Genomic DNA, 24022 nt, shown 5'->3' on the forward strand with positions numbered 1-24022 from the left:
TCTTTTCTGCGCCATTTACCTTGTGGTTGAGGTAACATGTTAGTTTTATACTTTAGGCGCCTGATTACAGCGATACCAGATTTGTATCGTTTACGTCATGTTTTCCTAATTCTGGACTTTTTCTAATTTTTTTTAATTGCCATTTTTTAACCCATGTAGCTTTATTTTTTTTCCGCATACCAGGCTGTATGAGGGCTCATTTTTTGCGCCATAATCTGTTTTTTGTATCGGTAACATTTTGGTATTGATCTGACTTTTTAATCGCCTTTTAACTTTTTTTTCTGGGATATTATAAAAATTTCAAATCTGTGGTTTGGTATTTTTTTTACATTTACCGTACGGGATACATAATGTTATATTTTAATAGGTTGTACAATTACGCACAAAGCGATAACGAATATGTTTATTTTTATTATGTTTACATGTTTTTATATAGGAAAAGGGGGTGATTTGAACTTTTAACATGGAAGGGGTTAATGCAGCGGTCTTCAAACTGTGGCCCTCCAAATGTTGCAAAACTACAACTCCCAGCATGCCCGGACAGCCAACGGCTGTCCTGGCATGCTGGGAATTGTAGTTTTGTAGCATCTGGAGGGGCACAGTTTGAAGACCACTGGGTTAATGTGTCTTTCAAACTTTTATTAAAACTTTTATTTATTATTATGATTTTTTTTTTTTTTTTTACACTTTATTAAGCTTATGAGGAATCATTCGATTCCTCAGACAGATGAATAGAGTTCTATTGAACTCTATTAATCTGTGTGCTCTGTGATCCATTGATAGAGCCTAGACCAGCCAGGATCTATCAATGACAGAGCTGGGACTGGAGGAAGCAGAGGTAAGTTCTCCGGCTACCTCCATAATGGATCGCCCCCCCTGCGATCGCGCTGCGGGGGGGGCGATCCACCCCACTAGCCCACCAGGGAGCGTTCACATCTCCCTTTAGACACCGCTGTCAAAAGGGTTAATAGCCAGCCGCGGCGATCGCCGCATGCTGGCTATTAGCGGCAGCCCCCGGCTACTGAGAACAGCCGGGGGCTGCAGAGTATGGAGCGGGCAGGAATCCCGAGCCCGCTCCATACTCCCCTGGGAGCGCCGCATACAGTATCCCCGTGCAGACGTGCAGGGAGCGAAGGCAGAGGACGCAGGTCTGCACGGGGAGCAAGAAGCCACGCCCCCTCATCTCCCCCCGCACGTCTGCAGAGCAGGGGAGAGAAGACAAATACTGTACACAGCTTCTCATCTCCCCTGCTCTGCTTCCGAGGACACAGGCTGCAGAGTATGGAGAGGGCAGGAGTCGGGAGCCCGCTCCATACAGACTGCAGATCGCCACCGCGTTTGTCAGGTCCGGCCCTGCTTGCCCGAAGCCGGGCTAAGGGCCGGACAAATTCACCTGCCCGGCGCCCAAAACTGCTGGTCCCGGGCGTCGGGCGATAGGAATTCCACATCCCTGCACAATCTTCTACTTCCTTCATTTTCTTTCTGCAACTATTGTGAATCTGGAATTTAGCACAGAGCCTGTCAACCGGGGACTCAGGATAACTGCAGGAAGCAGAAGATCTTGTGTGCTCAGTCTTCACACATAGTGATAATCGCTAAGTGTATGTGAACTTTAGAAACTGGCTGACCAACTAATCGACCAACCGATTAATCAATTATGAAATTATTTTAATTTTTTTCATTATTGACTAGTTGCCAATGAATCAGTTATTTCAACTGTCACGATCACACCCTATCGGTCCAGCCAAGACGCTAAAGAGAGTGTGATGATGCAAGGGTTAAAGCCGCCAGACCTCTGGGTATCCACTACTAGTCCCAGCAAGTCACCAAATTAACCCGTAGATAAACGTGTTTCCACCAGAGCCGCCTTCAGAAAGGTGAGCTCATATATTTAGAGATCAAAGACCAGAGCTGATTAATTAAACATTTAATCTGATAAAAGGTATCACAGTGCTGACTATATAAAAATACAGGAACAAATGACATACAGGTACAAAAATATATATAAAAAGAGTTTAGCAAGGCAAGTTCAGAAAACAAAAGATGAAGTTCTTACAGCATGATGATATAGCAGTTCCAAGAGAGTGAGTTTCAGCTGTTCTTAGGATGGTCTTGTCAGCTTGTTGCCCAGCATTGAACACAAAATTGAGTCCAGCATTTTAAGTCCTACCTGCCTCTTTGGAGGGAAACTCCATTTCCCCCCCCCCCCCTCCCCTCTGATCCCACCAGGGGGGCATCTCTCTTCCTGACCCCTTATTTCTTTGATTATATGATGAGACCAGAGTGCATGACTTCAAAGGAGATATTAACAGACAGCCAGACCCCCAATAAAATGCAATACACAAAAGAACACACCGTCTGAATGACCTCTCACCCATGTCCTGGACAATCCATCACACACAGTCATAACTTATAATACACATATAGGATTTTAACAATCAGGCCTTGGGCCTGACATCAACCCTAATACATATATTAAAATAAATTCTCCATAGGTCTTCATTAAAAAAAAAAATTTAAAAAAATTCTGCTTAGTTTACACTGCAGAATCTCCGGATGGAGTTACCACCAGAAATCTGTGGACGGCCCTAGGACCGGGTGGACTGCATTGCTGTCCCCATAGATGACAATGCATTTCTAAATGGTTCAGTTGAAAGATCCACTCAGAAATGCATAAATGCATTGCCATCTATGGGGAAGCAATGCAGCCTGCACAGTCCTAGTGCTGCTCATGGGATCTGGCCTTATGGCTTTTTTATTTACACAAATGTGGGAAAATCTTCTTCCTTAGCATGACTGGAAGATATGAAGTTTGAAAGGTGTCCCCACTGGCCATAATCAGTCCCCTGGGCAGGAGCCATCCTCTTCTAGTCGTGTCTGCTTGGGCTGTAATCATGCCTCCTAAGCGTGATTGACAGCCTGGGCATGCCCGCGTCATTGCTCTGCTCCATCTGTTCAAGGGGTACTCCAGCCCTAGACATCTTATCCCCTATCCAAAGGATAGTGGGTAAGATGTCTGATGCAGGGGTCCTGTCGGTGGGGACCCCCACGATCTCCCTGATGCACCCACTTGTCATTAGCCTCACAGAGCGAAGATTGCTCCATGTCTGATGACTCACGATACAGGGGCCGGAGTATCGTGACATAATGGCTCTGCCACATCGTGACACCCCGCCACCTCAATGCAAGTCTATGGGAGGGGGCGTGGCGGCCCCTGTATCGTGAGTCATCAGACACGGAGCGATCTTCGCTCTGTGAGGCTAATGACAAGTGGGTGCAGAAAGGAGATCGCGGTGGTCCCCAGAAGTGGGACCCCGCGATCAGGCATCTTATCCCCTATCCTTTGGATAGGGGATAAGATGTCTAGGGCCGGAGAACCCCTTTAATGAGCAGATCGGTGATGCGGGCTGTCAATCACGCTGAGGGGACGTGCTTAATGCCTCAGCAGAGGGGACTAAAGGAGGATGGCTCCTGTCCAGGGGACTTCTTATAGGTCAGCAGGGGACATCTTTCAAACTTCATATTTTCACCATTGCTGCAGGCAGGAATGTCTCCGAGGCATGGTTAGGAAGAAGATTTTACTAAGTGTTATATATGATAAAATCTGACAGCTTCAGTTTAATTAAATCAGATAATCTCTTCTCTCCTGAACAAACTTTTGACCTTTGATGTGGTCCTTAATCAGTTTAAAAGTTTCTTTACCTGAATCAGGATACAATTAATGTGAAAGAAAACTAAAAAAATATCTTGTCACTATTACGGGGGTTTTACCCAAAGCTTGTAGCAGATTTTAATTCATTTTTTTTTTGGGCCAAAGCCAAACGTGGATCCAATGGAAAGGAGAAGTATAAAGGAAAGTACACACTACTGAAGTTAAAGGGGTTAGCCAGGAAAAAAAATATTTTTTTTACATATCAACTGGCTCCAGAAAGTTAAACAGATTTGTAAATTACTTCTATTAAAAAAAATCTTAATCCTTTCAGTACTTATGAGCTGCTGAAGTTGAGTTGTTCTTTTCTGTCTAAGTGCTGTCTGTTGACACGTATCTCGGGAACCACCCAGTTTAGAAGCAAATCCCCATAGCAAACCTCTTCTACTCTGTGCAGTTCCCGAGACAAGCAGAGATGTCAGCAGAGAGCACTGTTGCCAGATAGAATAGAACAACTAAACTTCAGCAGCTGATAACTATCGAGAGGATTAAGATTTTTTAATAGAAGTAATTTACAAAATCGGTTTAACTTTCTGGAGCAAGTTGATATATAAAAAAAAAAGTTTTTCTCCTGGAATACTCCTTTTAAGGCAGAATCTGTGAATCAGACTCCCATTGACTTGAATGGGATTTCAAGACTCTGTGAGCACAAAGTAATTTCTGCGCAGATCTGAATGACGAATTTTATGGATTAGAAGTTTGAGCATTTTTTTTTTTTTTTAAGACCAAGTACTCGCCGATCCCAATTACTGATACTTTTTTCAATGTCACATGACAGAGGTTTTTTTTATATATTTTTTTCTTTAATGGGAAAAAAATTTTAGTTTTTTTTTATAAGAGAAAGGGCATATATATATTAAAATAAATATTATATATATATACACATACACGGGAATATGCAAAGCAGCTCATTACATCACCTTTTCAGGTAATGTTCCCTGGTATCAGCTTAGCTGGTGGCTAAAATACTCATCCCTTTTAGCTGCTCTCAGGCCTCTTACCCCAGCCAAGTCAGATCACCCTGCTCTGTACTGACGAGTGGCAAAAACCACGAAACAGCTGTCTGCAGATGGGTAGAAACTTCCCTTTTGGGGAGTAGTCTGGCTTGGCATAAAATCCCGATCAGCTTTTTATATCCCTTAACAGGAGCTAAGCTGATACCAGGGAACATTACCTGAAAAGGTGATGTAATGAGCTGCTTTGCATATTCCCCTACCCAGAATGCCCGCGGAGTGCTTAATGGCCTTCTGAAGCTCCGTTACACCAGGAGTGGTGGCCTCGCCCTGAGGCAAATATATATATATATATATATATATATATATATATATATATATATATATATATATATATATATATATATAAAGGTTTTATTTTATTTAAACTTTTTGAAAAGGGGGGTGATTCAAATTTATATTAGGGAAGGGGTCAATTCACATGTATTTGGTTCATACCAAATACCGGTGTTTTTTTTTTCTTTACCATATGAATTTTTCACATGCCGCAATACCATTTCCACAGCAACCAACTCCAATGTGTGATGGCGAAGAGAAATGTCCGGCCGCACAGCGTCTCTGGGAAGTGTAGTCCGAGCCGCACTGAACTGACTGTGAGGAGCTGGGAGGGGACTACAATTCCCGGTGGGCACGTGACTCGAGCAGAACTGCGGAGACATGGAGAAGAGTTACCGGGCAGCCTGACCGAGACCCCAGGTACCATGGTGAGGACCCCCGATCAGCTGACACTATACTGAGGACACCCCCCCCCCCCCCCCCGAAATACCTTTAAATACCGTGGAACCACCATAATTTAAATAAATACCATGATATACATTTTCGGTCATACCGCCCAGCACTAACATTTATTACACATCTTTTTCTAAATGTTTTAGTTCCCATAGGGAACTATTATTTGCAATCTGTAGATTGCATACACGGATAAATGCTATACCATAGCATAGCCTTGATCAGTGTTATCGGCACTCCTTTACTACTGCCTGCCATGGATGGCTGCAGTAAAGGAGTGACGATCGGACAGCACGGAGCACGGTAACGGATCTCCATCCATCCTCTTAGCTGATCGGGACACCGCAATGTCACTACAGTGATCCCGATTAGCATCCCTGAGCTAACCAGCAGTTAATCTCAAGACTTTTAGACACCAAGATCAACTTTGATCGTGGCGTCTAAAAGGTTAATGCGAGTCCTGGCTATGACGCGTGCTCAGCTGCGTCCTCTAGGAGTTGATCCATGCGGAGAGTGCTGGCGGCTTATCGCACCCCCCTGATACCTGCCGACGGGAGTCCCGCTGGCAGGTATCGGATTTGGTATTGGGGATATTTGCACGAGTACAAGTACTCATGCAAATGTCCAGTATCGGGACATCTCTATTGCACACCCATACTCCCATATTCACAGTCCGTCACAACTGTCAACCTTTTCTTGGGGTTCGAGGCGGCCACCACCATCCATCCACAAAAAGAAAGAAAACTTGTCTGTGTTTCTTATAGGTACTGGTGGACAGGGTACAGGGGGGGGGGGGGGGGGGGCATCATTTCTTATGGCTTTGTGTTGTGCCATTCATCTGTTATTCTTACTAGAAATTACCCTAGCTGTCTACAGCCTTGACCAAGTGTGTGATAACAAAACGACCAATAGACGTTCCCATCCTGTAACCTGCAAGGAATAAATAATACCATTTTGTGCTGTGCTGTGTATTTTTACTGCTTCCGAGTATGTATCTCAAGCTGTATGACACAATCAGCTCTCAATGGATAGTATCAGACAGTATAGAGATACCCCTCCATCTGGTAACACCCTTGTAAGAACTTAGTATGGCTATTCCTATAAACAAATCATACCATTACTTATGTACTTGGGATGGAACGAGGCTGGGGAAGGGGTTGTCCAGGAATAGAAAAACAGAGCTACTTACTTTCAAAAATAGCTCCCTGTCTTTCTCCAGGTTGGGTGTGGTTCTGCAGCTCAGTTCCATCGAAATGAATGGAGCCAAGTTGTAAAATGACACACAACATGGAGACAGACGTGGAGCTGTTTTTAAAAGAAATTAGCTGTGTTTTTTTTATTCGTGGATAACCCCTTTAATGTCTTGTTTGCACTCTGCGTTTCAAAAAACATTTATCTATATCTCAAAATCTGTGTTTATGTATGTTCCAGTAGAACTTCTAAATGGCTGGAGATATTTTGATGAAGCTTGGTACACGTTAAATTAACCCTAACACATGTTGTTTGAAGTCCCATGCAAATCTATTGGGCTTCTACAATTGCAATATATTATTTGATGTGTAGATAAAAATTTGATTTAATCACTGCATTGTGATTTTCTATAAATACTGAACACATACAATATGTCAATATGTGGAGTCTAAAGTTAATAGTAAGTTTATAGATAATTGCCTTACTTTGTTGTGCAAATCGTTCTTAGTTCTTGAGATTAGCTGATAATTGTTTTTAATTATTCAAAATCTGTGCACTGTAAATATTATCACCAGTGTGTGTGTGTGTGTGCGCATATATAATTTTTATATATTTTTTTGTGGTAAAATGAAAGGTGTCATTAAATGAATCTCTTTAGGACGCAGGGTGTACTTAGCGGGGTGGTCCCGGCAGCTATCAGCCACCGGGACTCTGGTCTAATGCCGGACATCATCGGTCGCGGTGATGCCTGGCATTAACCCCTTATAAGCTGCAATCCAAGATGATTGCGGCTAGAGATGAGCGAACTTACAGTAAATTCGATTTGTCACAAACTTCTCGGCTCGGCAGTTGATGACTTTTCCTGCATAAATTAGTTCAGCTTTCCGGTGCTCCGGTGGGCTGGAAAAGGTGGATACAGTCCTAGGAGACTCTTTCCTAGGAATGTATCCACATTTTCCAGCCCACCGGAGCACCTGAAGGCTGAACTAATTTATGCAGGATAAGTCATCAACTGCCGAGCCGAGAAGTTTGTGACGAATCGAATTTACTGTAAGTTCGCTCATCTCTAATTGCGGCATCTAAAATAAAAATAAAAATTCCGGCAGCTCAGCGGAGCTGATCATGACCACCGCAGTAAAACCGGAGTGTCCTGATCAGCTGAGAGGACGGCGGGAGGGCCCTTTCCTGTCTCTCACTGTCCGATCCGTTGCTCGATGCTCCAGGAAGCCTCAACAGCATGGAGCAATCGAGCACAGATAACATTGTTCAATGTTATGCTATGGCATAGCATTGAACAATGTATGCAATCCAAGGATTGGATGTAATAGTCCCCTATGGGGACTAAAAAATTGTGTATTTTGTGGTATTGTATCGCGTAAATTTTTTGTGGTATCGCCGTGTGCGTAAATGTCCTAACTATAAAAATATAACGTTAATTAAACATATTAAACATAAAAAATAAAGTCCAAAATGTGTATTTTTGGTCATTTTGTATACCCTTAAAAAAATTTTTTTTAAATTTATAAAAAGCGATCAAAAAGGCCCAACAAAACAAGAAATGAGCCCTCACACATCCCCGTATACGGAAAAATGAAAAAATTTATAGGGGGTCAGAAGAGGACGATTTTAAACGTACTAACTTTCGTGCACAAAGTTATAATTTTTTAACAGAAGTAAAACAATTAAACCTATATGTTAGGTATCATTTTAACCATATGGACCTACAGAATAATGATAAAGGTGTCATTTCAACCGAAAAATGCACTGCGTAAACTCGGATGCCGCTAAGATTTACAAAATTGTTTTTCTCTTTTTTCAATTTTGTCCCACACATTTTTTTTTTACTTTTTTTGGTTTCGCCGTAGATTTTGTGGTGAAAGGATTGAAGTCATAAAGTAAAATTGGTGGTGCAATAAACAAGCCCTTATATGGGTCCGTAGGTGCACGAAAGCGCAAAAATGGGAAAAACCCCGAGTCCTTAAAGGAGTAGTCCAGTGGTGACTCAGTGGTGAGCAACTTATCCCCTATCCTAAGGATAGGGGATAAGTTGCAGATCGCAGGGGGTCCGACCGCTGGGGCCCCCTGCGATCTCCTGTACTGAGCCCCAACAGCCCGCGGGAAGGGGGAGTGTCGACCTCTGCACGAAGCGGCGGCCGACACGCCCCCTCAATACAAGTCTATGGCAGAGCCGAAGCGCTGCCTTCGGCAATCTCCGGCTCTGCCATAGAGTTGTATTGAGGGGGCGTGTTGGCCACCGCTTCGTGCCGGGGTCGACACCCACTATCTGGGCCGAGAGCCGGGGCCCCGTACAGAGAGATCGCAGGGGGCCCCAGCGGTCGGACCCCCCGCGATCTCAAACTTATCCCCTATCCTAGGGGACTGGACTACCCCTTTAAGGGGGTTAAAAAGTGTTGTGTCAAAAGACAAGGTGGGGAAAAAAAAAAAACACGCAACAACAAAAAATGGTCTGCTTCTTTAAGGGGTCAAAGACTAATATTGACGGTCTATATTTCATTTCATATTTCATATTCTCATGAGCAGTCAGACTTTGGCAGAACTGTTTATCATGTGACAACCATGCCTCCCCAATATTTATACACCTCTAGAATTATATTTACATGATAAAATCCTCCACTACATTTAGTTGAATAGCAAAAACATTTTTTAAGAAAAATACTCGAAAGTATGCGAACCCCCGCATCGCCCAGGACCGAGTTTACAGGCGTAATTGATGTTATTCATTCTAGACATGCAGCAATAAAAACGGCTTCTTTAAAAATCAATGGATTTTTCAGGGCGGCCTTCAGATTAACTCCTTATAAGCCACTACACACAATGGTCTGGCTGGTCACTAGTGTCAACAAGTGGGCCATATGTTAAAATGATGTCCTAGTATGATTAATGCAGAGGACCCTGCATTACCACATTCTATCAATGACGCCCAGTCTGTGGCTGCTCAGCTGTTGCAAAACTACAACTCCAAGCATGCCCTGACAGCTGAAAGCTGTCAGGGCATGCTGGGAGTTGTAGTTTTGCAACAGCTGGTGAACCGTATTGCAGTCTGCCCTCACCAGTGAGCAGGGGGTGCCCAGCAGTAAACAGAACGCCAATGTACCTATAGTTCAGATGTCGCCAACTGTTGCCGTGTCCCTTACCTTGTCACCTATACTGCTGGGCTCAGTATGGATCAGGTCTGGGCTAGGGGTGTCACTGACCACCAGCCCATCGCAGACGGTTTCGTCTTCAGCCCCCGGGGAGCAGCTCAGAGGGTGCTTGATGTCATGCAGGGACTTCTGGCCAGAAGACGGCAAGGACTTGGGTGTACTGGAGCCCGACATGGTGTAGAGAGTGCCCTCAGCACTGAGGAGCCATCGCCACCTAAACCTGCGGCTAATAACAGGGTGTTCACTACAGAGGCGGGCGGCGGGGGTCCACAGCGTTATATAAGGGGGAGAAGCGCTGGCATCACGCCTGCAGCCTACTCGTTACCGCCGGGCAGAGGCTGCCCCCACATCATGCCCACCCTGCAGCTTCCTGCCCGTCTGTTCTTCCGGCGTAGGGGCGCAGCCCGGCTCGGCACCTCCAGTTTATCACTGACTCCTCCTTTTTCGCTTTCTCTCTCTTTTTTCCTCCATCCCGGTTTATCGCCCTCCCACTCTCCGTGACTAAGAGGAAGTTAAACCTCAGCCATGGCTCCAGGAAGTGTTCCTCCACAGGAAGCTAGACTCCGCACAGGCTGCATTCACACAGCGCTGAGAATAGAGCAGGGCACGCGTTTTAGGAACAGGGGAACGTAGTCTGTTGGACCTAGTTTAATATATATATTTTATCTCTTTTTTTTTAAGTTTCTAGCATTAATAAAAATACTTTTTCTAGTGAGGATGGACTCTGGATAGAATCCCTCTCCTTCTCCTCCTGGCATGCTTTGGTGTTGCTGATGGGGATGGACTCTGGACAGAATCCCTCTCCTTCTCCCACTGGCTTGCATTGGTGTTGGTGGGGATGGGCTCTGGACAGAATCACTCTTCAGCTCCCTCTGGCTTGCTTTGGTGTTGCTGATGGGGATGGACTCTGGACAGAATCCCTCTCCTCCCACTGGCTTGCGTTGGTGGGGATGGGCTCTGGACATAATCACTCTTCAGTTCCCTCTGGCTTGCTTTGGTGTGGCTGATGGGGTTGGGCTCTGGACAGAATCACTCTTCAGCTCCCTCTGGCTTGCTTTGGTGTTGCTGATGGGGTTGGGCTCTGGACAGAATCACTCTTCAGCTCCCTCTGGCTTGCTTTGGTGTTGCTGGTGTGGATGGGCTCTGGACAGAATCACTTCAGCTCCCTCTGGCTTGCTTTGGTGTGGCTGATGGGGATGGGCTCTGGACAGAATCACTCTTCAGCTCCCTCTGGCTTGCTTTGGTGTGGCTGATGGGGATGGGCTCTGGACAGAATCTCTCTTCGGTCCCCTCTGGCTTGCTTTGGTGTTCCTGCTGGGGGTGGGCTCTTGATTGAATCACTCTCCTTCTCCCTCTTGCTTGCTTTGGTATTGCAATAGGGTTTGGGTTCTGGACAGAATCAGTCTTCTTCCTCATGCCTGCTTTGATGTTTGGGGGTGACTTTAACTAGTGTGGGTGAGCTCTGGACAGAGTAAGGCTGGGTTCACACCACGTTTTGTTAAATACGGCTCCCGTATACGGCTGGGAGGAGGGGGTCGGAGTTTAACCGCGGCGCCCGCACTCAGCCGTATTCGGGAACCGTATTTAATGTATGTCAATGAGCCGACCGGAGTGAACCGCAGCCTCCGGTCGGGTTCGTTTTCGGCTGTATGCGGTTTCCCGACCGTAGGCAAAAACGCGGTCGACCACGTTTTTTCCTGCGGTCGGGAAACCGCATACGGCAGAAAATGAAGCCGGCCAGAGGCTGCGGTTCACTCCGGTCAGATCCTAGACATACATTAAATACGGTTCCCGAATACAGCTGAGTGCAGGCGCCGCGATTAAGCACCGCCCCCCCTCCTCCCAGCCGTATACGAGAACCGTATTTAACAAAACGTGGTGTGAACCCAGCCGAAGGCTGGGTTCACACTACGTTTTTCAACTACGGCTCCTGCATACGTTTTCTATCAAAAACCGTATGGGGAAAAAACGGATGGAACAGTATGGGGGGAAAAGTAAACCGTATGCGTTTTTAAACAGTATACTGTTTTTAAAAGTGCATACAGTTCCGTCAGTTTTTATAGAAAAAAAACCCATACGTTTTTGAAAATGTTGTTCATTTTTAATGGGAGGGGTCTTGGATGGGGACTTTAGGATTCAAATGCGCATGTGCAAAGTAAAAACGTATATGTTTTTCCTGTATGGAACCGTATACATGTGCGTTTCCCATTGACGTCCATGTTAAAAAAACGTATGCGGTTGCAGTACGGTTTTTAAACCGGAGTCAAAACCGTGGTTGACCACGATTTTGTCTCGGGTTTAAAAACCGTACTGCAACCGCATACGTTTTTTTTTAACATGGACGTCAATGGGAAACGCACATGTATACGGTTCCATACAGGAAAAACGTATACGTTTTTACTTTGCACATGTGCATTTGAATCCTAAAGTCTCCACCCAAGACCCCTCCCATTAAAAATGGACAAAATTTTCAAAAACGTATGTTTTTTTTTTCTATAAAAACGGACGGAACAGTATGCACTTTTAAAAACAGTATACTGTTTAAAAACGCATACGGTTTACTTTTTCCCCATACTGTTCCATCCGTTTTTTTCCCATACGGTTTTTGATAGAAAACGTATGTGTGAACCCAGCCTAACTCTTCTTTTATCCATTTTCCTAAAAAAAAAAAAAAAAAAAAAAAACGTACAAGCTATTAAAGTATAATGTTATTGATCCTGCCTGAAGGCCAATATTGTGGTTTTTGATCACATCCCATGCCACAAAATGTGGAAAAAAGAAATCAAAAACTCACATTTGGTGTTGCTGATGGGGATGGGCCTGTAGACCTGTAGAAAAACCTACAGGTTGTGATGCATAAAATGACTCACTACACTCTGTAGAAAGAAAAATGTAAGTGTTTCCATCACAGCAGGAGTATGACATAAGACGTCCTTACACACACCTAAGGCTGCGTTCTCACGGCCATCTAGACCCATCCCGTTCTTCTCCCGTGAAAAATAAAAACGAACTTAAAAAAAAAAATCGTACAATATTGGATGCAAATGGATGTTATCCATTTGTATCTATTTGGATCCGTTATTGTTCAGTTGATAAACCAAATAAAAAAAAATTTGAACGGCCTCCTTCCTCAGGGATCAGCTGTTCAGCTTCCGAAAAGCTTCAGATTCTACCTGTCCCTCGCTGTGCCCAGTAGTGACATAACTCTGCCAGTTAACAACTCTGGCAGGAAGAAGCTAAGTTGCGACGCCGCCAGCCGGGGCTGTCTCCAAGCGCTTCCAAAAACATCGTAATCGCATACATCAGAAAAGTTAATAATAATAATCATCAAACAAACGCAACTAGGACCAGAAATATACAGATCATCGCAGACCGTGCAGAACGTCGCATCTAATGCCTGCAGAACATCGCACCTGCCATGAGTAAATACATTCAGCAATATCTCACTGGTTGATTATAGTGCTGTATAGCTTTAAATATTAGGCGGATTCTTAATAAAAGTCCCACATGGCACGTATCCATCCATAGCTACTAATTTTTTGGAATTACACTACCTTTTTGTAGAGGATACAGGGACCTGTATGGGAGATAGCAGCTTGTTGGGCATACCACTACAATCCATGTGAAGCGCCTTAGTTACCTCTATTTGATTTATAGTATATATAGTTATAGATTGCATCTTAGGAAGCACAGCACAGTGAAAAAAATCTGCAAATTGCTGCAGCGAGAAGGGGATAATGAATTGTTTCCCAACCAGGATGTTCCAGCTGATGTATAACTACAACTCCCAGCATGCCTGGACAGCCTTTGGCTGGTGGATGTTAGAGATCTTGGGCTCCCCCACCTTCCATTTGAGGATGCCCCACAGATGCTCAATAGGGTTTAGGTCTGAAGTCTAGAGTCATGCTTGGCCAGTCAATCACCTTTACCCTCAGCTTCTTTAACAAGGCAGTGGTGGTCTTGAAGGAGTTTGGGGTCATTATCATGTTGGAATACTACCCCACAGCCCAATCTCCGAAGGGAGGGGATGATGCTCTGCTTCAGTATGTCTCAGTACATGTTGGAGATGAGTGGAGTAGCGATGATACCTTTATTGGCTAACTGAGAAGAGTAGATTGCAAGCTTTCAAGAGCTCTTAGGTCCCTTCATCAGGCATGTTTATAACAAAATCTAACAAAATGAGGACCAGACCATTTATGTGTAAAGAGGAGGGCTCATATTACTGCTTATTAGATTTTGAAGCGGCAGGAAGGATTTCTTGGATATGACAGACGTGAGCCTGTTCTGAAGGAAAAAACTTTCTTCTACCTTAAAGTGTACTTGTCATTAACAAAAACTTTTTATATAATTTAGATAACATTATATGTATATTTGTAATGTACATTGGTTAAAAAATGTGTATATTTTTGTTCCTGCAGCTACTGCCTGTGTGTCTGAGGACAAGCAGGGCTCTGTGCACTGAGGAAAAGCAGGGCTCTGTACACTGAGGACAAGCAGGGCCCTGTACACTGAGAACAAGCAGGGCTCTGTACACTGAGGACAAGCGGGGCTCTGTACACTGAGGACAAGCAGGACTCTGTACACTGAGGACAAGCAGGGCTCTGTGCACTGAGGACAAGCAGGGCTCAGTGCAGTGAGGACAAGCAGGGCTCTGTACACTGAGGACAAGCAGGGCTCTTTACACTGAGGACAAGCAGGGCTCTGTGCCCTGAGGACAAGCAGGGCTCTGTGCCCTGAGGACAAGCAGGGCTCTGTACACTGAGGACAAGCAGGGGCTCTGTACACTGAGGACAAGCAGGGGCCCTGTACACTGAGGACAAGCGGGGCTCTGTACACTGAGGACAAGCGGGGCTCTGTACACTGAGGACATGCGGGGCTCTGCACTGAGGACAAGCAGGGCTCTGTACACTGAGGACAAGCAGGGCTCTGTACACTGTGGATAAGCAGGGCTCTGTGCACTGAGGACAAGCAGGGCTCGGTGCAGTGAGGACAAGCAGGGCTCTGTGCACTGAGGACAAGCAGGGTTCTATGCACTGAGGACAAGCAGGGTTCTGTGCACTGAGGACAAGCAGGGTTCTGTGCACTGAGGACAAGCAGGGTTCTGTGCACTGAGGACAAGCAGGGTTCTGTGCACTGAGGACAAGCAGGGCTCTGTGCACTCAGGATAAGCAGGGCTCTGTGCACTGAGGACAAGCAGGACTCTGTACACGGAGGACAAGCAGGGCTCTGTGCACTGAGGACAAGCAGGGCTCAGTGCAGTGAGGACAAGCAGGGCTCTATACACTGATGACAAGCAGGGCTCAGTGCAGTGAGGACAAGCAGGGCTCTATACACTGATGACAAGCAGGGCTCTATACACTGAGGACAAGCAGGGCTCTGTGCCCTGAGGACAAGCAGGGCTCTGTGCACTGAGGACAAGCAGGGCTCTGTACACTGAGGACAAGCAGGGGCTCTGTACACTGAGGACAAGCAGGGCCCTGTACACTGAGGACAAGCAGGGCTCTGTACACTGAGGACAAGCAGGGCTCTGTGCACTGAGGACAAGAAGGGCTCTGTACACTGAGGACAAGCAGGGCTCTGTGCACTGAGGACAAGAAGGGCTCTGTACACTGAGGACAAGCAGGACTCTGTACACTGAGGACAGGCAGGGCTCTGTGCACTGAGGACAAGCAGGGATCAGTGCAGTGAGGACAAGCAGGGCTCTGTACACTGAGGACAAGCAGGGCTCTGTGCACTGAGGACAAGAAGGGCTCTGTACACTGAGGACAAGCAGGGCTCTGTGCACTGAGGACAAGCAGGGGTCAGTGCAGTGAGGACAAGCAGGGCTCTGTACACTGAGGACAAGCAGGGCTCTATAGACTGAGGACACGCAGGGCTCTGTGCCCTGAGGACAAGCAGGGCTCTGTGCCCTGAGGACAAGCAGAGCTCTGTGCACTGAAGACAAGCAGGGCTCTGTACACTGAGGACAAGCAGGGGCTCTGTACACTGAGGACAAGCAGGGCCCTGTACACTGAGGACAAGCAGGGCTCTGTGCATTGAGGACAAGCAGGGCCCTGTACACTGAGGACAAGAAGGGCTCTGTACACTGAGGACAAGCATGGCTCTGTACACTGAGGACAAGCAGGGCTCTGTGCACTAAGGACAAGTAGGGCTCTGTGCACTGAGGACAAGCAGGGCTCTGTACACTGAGGACAAGCAGGGCTCTGTACACTGAGGACAAGCATGGCCCTGTACACTGAGGACAAGCAGGGCCCTGTACACTGAGGACAAGCAGGGCTCTGTACACTGAGGACAAGCAGGGCTCTGTGCACTGAGGACAAGCAGGGCTCTGTACACTGAGGACAAGCAGGGCTCTGTACACTGAGGACAAGCAGGGCTCTGTACACTGAGGACAAGCAGGGCTCTGTACACTGAGGACAAGCAGGGCTCTGTACACTGAGGACAAGCAGGGCTCTGTGCACTGATGACAAGCAGGACTCTGTGCACTGAGGACAAGCAGGGGCTCTGTACACTTGAGGACAAGCAGGCCCCTGTACACTGAGGACAAGCAGGGGCTCTGTACACTTGAGGACAAGCAGGGCCCTGTACACTGTGGACAAGCAGGGCTCTGTACACTGAGGACAAGCAGGGCTCTGTACACTGAGGACAAGCAGGGCTCTGTGCACTGAGGACAAGCAGGGCCCTGTACACTGAGGACAAGCAGGGCTCTGTACACTGAAGACAAGCAGGGCTCTGTACACTGAGGACAAGCAGGGCTCTGTACACTGAGGACAAGCAGGGCTCTGTACACTGAGGGCAAGCAGGGTTATGTGCAGTGAGACTCTATGACATGCCCCCTGCTCACACAGCAGGATGATTGACAAGCCAGGAGCCTGCACAGAGTCTTGCTTGTCCTGCCCTCACTTCCTGTATTTGGAATCCTCATAGAGACATACAGGCAATAGCTGTAGGGACAGCATTTTTTCACCTAAAAATATACACATTTTTTTAATCAATGTATATTGCAATTATACATATAATGGTTTTATCTGCATTATATCAAATGTTTTTCTTAACAGGTACACTTTAAAATCTAATGAGCAGTAACGTGAGCAACCTTCATATTGGTCACCCCATCAGGAGGGGATGGGGGGGGGGGCAGGACGGAAGCTCTAAATATGACCCAGTATCACAGCTACAAGGGAGAGAGCACAGTTGATATGAAGAGATTTTTTGTATAATGGCTAGAAAAATTATATAAGTCAGTGGCTTTCTTATGCTTTTTGAAACCATATATATGTGGTGTCCCGGTACCGTATTTAATACGTTAGCTATGTAGAGGTCCCCATAGTCAGAGTCCCTAGGACGTCGGGGTCCCTCTTTTCTAGTCTTCCCCTTGTCACCTCTCACTTAGCCACTAAATGTATAGTAGTTCTATCTGATATTTATACAGTTATAAGTATAAAAAGTGTATATATTGAATTGTCTACCTGTTTGTAGCGTAACAGGACCTGCGGGTCATGTGATCAGGTGGAAAACTCTATGGTTTTGCTTTAGGACCTTAGGAGGTCCCAGTGACGTGTTCACCCACCATGCCTTGTAACGGTGAGTGACAGGTGACACGGACCAATCCAAAACGGCCCTGCCCATATAAGGGTGCGGCGGCCATTAATCGCTCTCTTGTTCCTGTGCTGCTGATGAGGACGGATCTGCGCAGCTATCTTCCGCAGTGACTAGGCCCAAGCCTTGCGGCAACGCCCATTCATACAAAACTGTGAGTTATCTCAATCCCTGTTAACTTCGCAAGATCACCGGACCTAAGCAGACCCCTAAATCCGGATGGATCTCTCCTCAAATCCTAATTCTATTAATCCTTGGATAAGTCAATGGTCCGCAGCATCTGTCAATCATTGCTGAGCTGTATAGAGACTGTATTACTAAGACTGTTGCTGTTAATTGGATGTACCGCAAGTACTTCAGTAAAGTTTATGTAAGTTCAAGTTCATCCCTATTCATTAATTTAAGCACGCACCTATCGTTTCTGGGAAGGGTGGCGATAGGCCAAAGATTTACCTCAGCATATTAACCCTAACCCTGGCGTCACGAGTGACAGGGGTTAAATTAACCCCTCATATACCGAAGCAACACCTCCACTGTATTATATCCCCCCCAAGGGCTACTACATATAGGTTGCTTATTTTATTGGACAAAAAGTATTTCACTGTATTTGCAGCTACCACTTCTGCAGGAAGGCTATTCCATGCATCCACTACTCTCTCAGAAAAGTTATAATTCCTGATATTACTGCAGAAACCTTTACTCCTCTAATATAAAACTATGTCCTCTTGTGGTAGTTTTTCTTCATTTAAATATCTTCTCCTCCTTTATTGTTTTGATTCCCTTTACGCATTTAAAAGTCTCTATTAGATCCCCTCTGTCTCTTCTTTCTTCCAGGCTATACATGTTAAAGGGGCACTCCGGTGAAAACCTTTTTTTTTTTTTTTTAAATCAACTGGTGCTAGAAAGTTAAACAGATTTGTAAATTACTTCTATTAAAAAATCTTAATCCTTCCTGTACTTATTAGCTGCTGGATACTACAGCGGAAATTATTTTCTTTTTGAAACACAGAACTGTCTGCTGACATCACGAGCACAGTGCTCTCTGCTGACATCTCTGTCCATTTTATGAACAGTCCAGAACAGCATATGTTTGCTATGGGCATTTCCTTTTACCATGGATAGTTCATAAAATGTCAGCAGAGAGCACTGTGCTCATGATGTCAGCAGAAAGTTCTGTGTTTCAAACGGAAAATAATTTCCACTGTAGTATTCAGCAGCTAATAAGTACTGGAAGGATTAAGATTTTTTAATAGAAGTAATTTACAAATCTGTTTAACTTTCTGGCACCAGTTGATTTAAAAAAAAAAGTTTTTCACCGGAGTACCCCTTTAAGGTCCTTTAACCTTTCCTGGTAAGTTTTATCCTGCAATCCATGTACTAGTTTAGTAGCTCTTCTCTGAACTCTCTCTAGAGTATCTATATCCTTCTGGAGATACGGCCTCCAGTACTGGGCACAATACTCCAAGTGAGGTCTCACCAGTGTTCTGTACAGCGGCATGAGCACTTCTCTCTTTCTACTGCTAATACCTCTCCCTATACATCTAAGCATTCTGCTAGTGTTTTCTGCTGCTCTATTACATTGTCCGCCTACCTTTAACCTTTTAAGGACCAAGCCCATTTTTTTTTACATTTACACCATAAAGAAAAAACAATTAACATTATATTTTGATAGTTTGGACATTTACACACATGGTGATACCAAATATGTTTATTAAGGAGGGGATTTATTTCGTTTTTTTTTACTTATAGGGGACTATTTATTGCAATCACTTGATTGCAGATACTGAACAGTGCTATGCATAGGTCATAGCACTGATCAGTGTTATCGGTGATCTTCTGCTCTGGTCTGCTCGATCTCAGAACAGGGCAGAAGACCCCTGGAGACGGACAGAGGCAGGTAAAGGGACCTCCGTCCACCACTATGGTTGATCGCATCCCCGCAGCAGCGATGTGGGCGATCCGATCATCCATTTTAAGTGCCGTACTGCTGCAGATGCCGTGATCTGTATTGCTCAGGGCATCTGAGGGGTTATTGGCGGACATCTGCGCAATTGCTGATGTCCACCATTACCGGCGGGTCCCTGGCTGCAGACAGCATCCGGGACCTGCCGTGAATGATGCAAGCATGACCACGGTACCATGACATACATTTACGTCAATTGTTGTTAAGGAGTACTCCAGGATTTATTTTTATTTTACTATGCTATAGGGGCTGTCAAGTTAGAGTAGTTCATAATATAGTGTCTGTACCTGTGTTTAATGGCTGGTCTCGCAATTCTTATGTGATCTTTGCACCAATGTTTATTTTTAGCAGCATACAAAATGAGTGTCATCTCAGGTTTTCCAAGGTTGCAATGCGGCCCAAGACATTACACCTGTCTGCTTCAATGGGTGGAGCGATCGCTGGGTGGAAAGGAGATCATTCTGTAGAGAATTGTGGTTTTTGCAACAGCTGGAGGCACCCTGGTTAGAAAACACTCTTCTGCTGTTTACAGCACAGCATGGAAGGTAGCTCAGGTGTGCTTCAATGGGTGGGGTGGCTTATGTGTGCGAGGGAGAAAAGTGGTAAAACAAGAAACATTTGTGGTCAATCATTGCTTTAAACTTATTATACTTCAAAAAACATCCTGTGGGGCAACAAGGCCGCACAGGGAAAATATTAACTAGTAATATACTAGAAATATGAACACCTAAAATAAATTACTAGTAAGAATAATGGTCTTTAGGAAATTAGACAATAATCTTTATTGAAGTAAATATAGACATTTAAAAAGTACATAAAAGATATACGTAAAAAGATGGCACAGTTAAATAACACCATGGATAACAGAACACCAGGGTAAGCTGTAACTACAAATTGGTAGCAGTCCGGAAGAGTAGGTATATAGTAAAAAGTAAATACACAATAGCTAGCAAATAGAGATGAAGTAGCGATAGACTAGACCAGACTGTAAACACCAGTACCTGATAGCATAACAAGCCTTACCAAGGAGTCTGCTCAACCCCTACATATGTTTCCCTCCTTCAAGCATGCCCCCTGAGGAAGCTTGAAGGAGCGAAACATATGTAGGGGTTGAGCAGAGTCCTTGGTAAGGCTTGTTATGCTATCAGGTACTGGTGTTTACAGTCTGGTCTAGTCTATCGCTACCTCATCTCTATTTGCTAGCTATTGTGTGTTTACTGTTTACTATATACCTACTCTTCCGGACTGCTACCAATTTGTAGTTACAGCTTACCCTGGTGTTCTGTTATCCATGGTGTTATTTAACTGTGCCATCTTTTACGTTTATCTTTTATGTAATTTTTAAATGTCTACATTTGCTTCAATAAAGATTATTGTCTAATTTCCTAAATACCATTATTGTTGCTAGTAATTTATTTTTGGTGTTTATATTGCTTAAAACTTGTAGTTTATTAGAACTCAACATCTAAAATAACATCTTTAGATGGACAACACACCACCGTGCCACACAGTATTCTGCCCAGTTGCGCTCAAAACCCAACTCAAAACCCAAAATACAACTGGGCAGAATACTGTGAGGCCTGGTGGTGTGTTGTCCATCTAAAGATGTTATTTTAAAGAGTTTTAATAAACTACAAGTTTAAGGCAGAGCTGGACCACAATTTTTTCTTGTTTTACCGCTATCCATGTACATCACTGGGCCAAGTGAGGATCCGAGCTCGCAAACAGAAGAGGTGAGCTGGAATCTACAATTTTTCAAGGAGAAAAGTGACCTCACTCTTACAAACAAGGAATCCTAGAACTTGTAGTTGAAAGGTTTTGCGAACACCGGAATGAGGATTTTCTCGGCATGTCTGCGGATGCTGCTGCCGTGGAAATTCTGCTGTGTGAACAGAGCAGCAATGTCATGTGGAAGATTCATGTGGAATTCTGCACGGGAATTCTGCTGTGTGAACATAGCTTAAGGGGGAAATTTACCAGAGTATGTGTGATATACAATGCATTCAGAAAGTCTTCAGACCCTTTCATTTTTTTTTTTTACATTTTGTTATGTTGTGGCTTTGTGTTAAACAAAAAAAAAAAATCAAGTTTTCCCCATCATTCTGCACTCAATACCCCTTAAAGGACTAGATTTTATCATATACAATATGTTGGCACCCTGAAATTTTTGAAGAAAATAAAGTATTTCTCACAGAAAAGGATTGCAGTAACACATGTTTTGCTATACACATGTTTATTCCCTTTGTGTGTATTGGAACTAAACCAAAAAAGGGAGGAAAAAAAGCAAATTGCACATAATGTCACAACAAAAATTGTGGATGAATAAGATTGTTTCAAGCATGTGATGCTCCTTTAAAGTCACCTGGGGCAAGTAACAGGTGTGGGCAATATAAAAAACACACCTGAAAGCAGATAAAAAGGAGAGAAGTTCACTTAGTCTTTGCATTGTGTGTCTGTGTGTGCCACACTAAGCAACTGAGGACCTGAGAACTAAAATTGTGGAAAAATATTAACAATCTCAAAGTTACAAGTCCATCTCCAGAAATCTAGATTTGCCTTTGTCCACAGTGCACAACATTATAAAGAAGTTTGCAACCCATGACACTGTAGCTCATCTCCCTGAGCGTGGACAGAAGAAAAACATTGATGAAAGGTGTCAAAGCGGGATAGTCCAGATGGTGGATAAGCAGCCCCAAACAAGTTCCAAAGATATTCAAGCTGTCCTGCAGGCTCAGGGAGCATCAGTGTCAACACGAACTATCCGTCGACATTTAAATGAAATTAAATGCTATGGCAGGAGACCCAGGAGGACCCCACTGCTGACACACAGACATAAAAAAAGCAAGACTACAGTTTGCCAAAATGAACTTGATTAAGCCAAAATCCTTCTGGGAAAAAATCTTGTGGACAGATGAGACCAAGATAGAGCTTTTTCGTAAAGCACATCATTCTACTGTTTACAGAAAACGGAATGAGGCCTACAAAGAAAAGAACACAGTACCTACAGTAAAATATTGTTACACCGAGCGCTCCGGGTTCCCGCTCCTCCCCGGAGCGCTCGCTTCACCTCCTCCGCTGCAGCGCTCCGGTCACGTCCTCTGACCCGGGGCGCTGCGATCCTGCTGCTAGCCGGGATGCGATTCGCGATGCGGGTAGCGCCCGCTCGCGATGCGCACCCCGGCTCCCCTACCTGACTCGCTCCCCGTCTGTTCTGTCCCGGCGCGCGCGGCCCCGCTCCCTAGGGCGCGCGCGCGCCGGGTCTCTGCGATTTAAAGGGCCACTGCGCCGCTGATTGGCGCAGTGGTTCCAATTAGGGTTATCACCTGTGCACTCCCTATATTACCTCACTTCCCTTGCACTCCCTTGCCGGATCTTGTTGCCTTAGTGCCAGTGAAAGCGTTCCTTGTGTGTCCCTTGCCAGTGTTTCCAGACCTTCTGCCGTTGCCCCTGACTACGATCCTTGCTGCCTGCCCCGACCTTCTGCTACGTCCGACCTTGCTTCTGCCTACTCCCTTGTACCGCGCCTATCTTCAGCAGCCAGAGAGGTGAGCCGTTGCTAGTGGATACGACCTGGTCACTACCGCCGCAGCAAGACCATCCCGCTTTGCGGCGGGCTCTGGTGAAAACCAGTAGTGGCTTAGAACCGGTCCACTAGCACGGTCCACGCCAATCCCTCTCTGGCACAGAGGGTCCACTACCTGCCAGCCGGCATCGTGACAGTAGATCCGGCCATGGATCCCGCTGAAGTTCCTCTGCCAGTTGTCGCTGACCTCACCACGGTGGTCGCCCAGCAGTCACAACAGATTGCGCAACAAGGCCAACAGCTGTCTCAACTGACCGTTATGCTACAACAGTTGCTACCACAGCTTCAGCAGTCATCTCCTCCGCCAGCTCCTGCACCTCCTCCGCAGCGAGTGGCCGCTCCTGGGATACGCTTATCCTTGCCGGATAAATTTGATGGGGACTCTAAGTTTTGCCGTGGCTTCCTTTCCCAATGTTCCCTGCATCTGGAGATGATGTCGGACCTGTTTCCCACTGAAAGGTCTAAGGTGGCTTTCGTAGTCAGTCTTCTGTCCGGAAAAGCCCTGTCATGGGCCACACCGCTCTGGGACCGCAATGACCCCGTCACTGCCTCCGTACACTCCTTCTTCTCGGAAATCCGAAGTGTCTTTGAGGAACCTGCCCGAGCCTCTTCTGCTGAGACTGCCCTGTTGAACCTGGTCCAGGGTAATTCTTCCGTTGGCGAGTATGCCGTACAATTCCGTACACTTGCTTCAGAATTGTCCTGGAATAATGAGGCCCTCTGCGCGACCTTCAAAAAAGGCCTATCCAGCAACATTAAAGATGTTCTGGCCGCACGAGAAATTCCTGCTAATCTACATGAACTTATTCACCTAGCCACTCGCATTGATATGCGTTTTTCTGAAAGGCGTCAGGAACTCCGCCAAGATATGGACTCTGTTCGCACGAGGCGTTTCGTCTCCTCGGCTCCTCTCTCCTCTGGTCCCCTGCAATCTGTTCCTGTGCCTCCCGCCGTGGAGGCTATGCAGGTCGACCGGTCTCGCCTGACACCTCAAGAGAGGACACGACGCCGTATGGAGAACCTCTGCCTGTACTGTGCTAGTACCGAACACTTCCTGAGGGATTGTCCTAT

General features: G+C 45.5%; 1 protein-coding gene across 1 annotated transcript in view; it reads right to left on the reverse strand.

Moving 5' to 3' along the window:
• Positions 1 to 10321, reverse strand: part of SNX30 (sorting nexin family member 30) — a 42390-nt gene extending 32069 nt beyond the window's left edge. The window contains exon 1 of the mRNA XM_056518424.1: positions 9798 to 10321. Coding sequence (XP_056374399.1) covers positions 9798 to 9980 — 183 coding nt within the window. The 5' untranslated portion in view covers positions 9981 to 10321. The remainder of the gene's footprint in view (positions 1 to 9797) is intronic.
• Between the last annotated feature and the right edge of the window lie 13701 nt (positions 10322 to 24022).

Source organism: Hyla sarda, chromosome 1 (genome assembly GCF_029499605.1).
Source record: "Hyla sarda isolate aHylSar1 chromosome 1, aHylSar1.hap1, whole genome shotgun sequence".
In the NCBI taxonomy this organism is placed as follows: Eukaryota; Metazoa; Chordata; class Amphibia; order Anura; family Hylidae; genus Hyla; species Hyla sarda.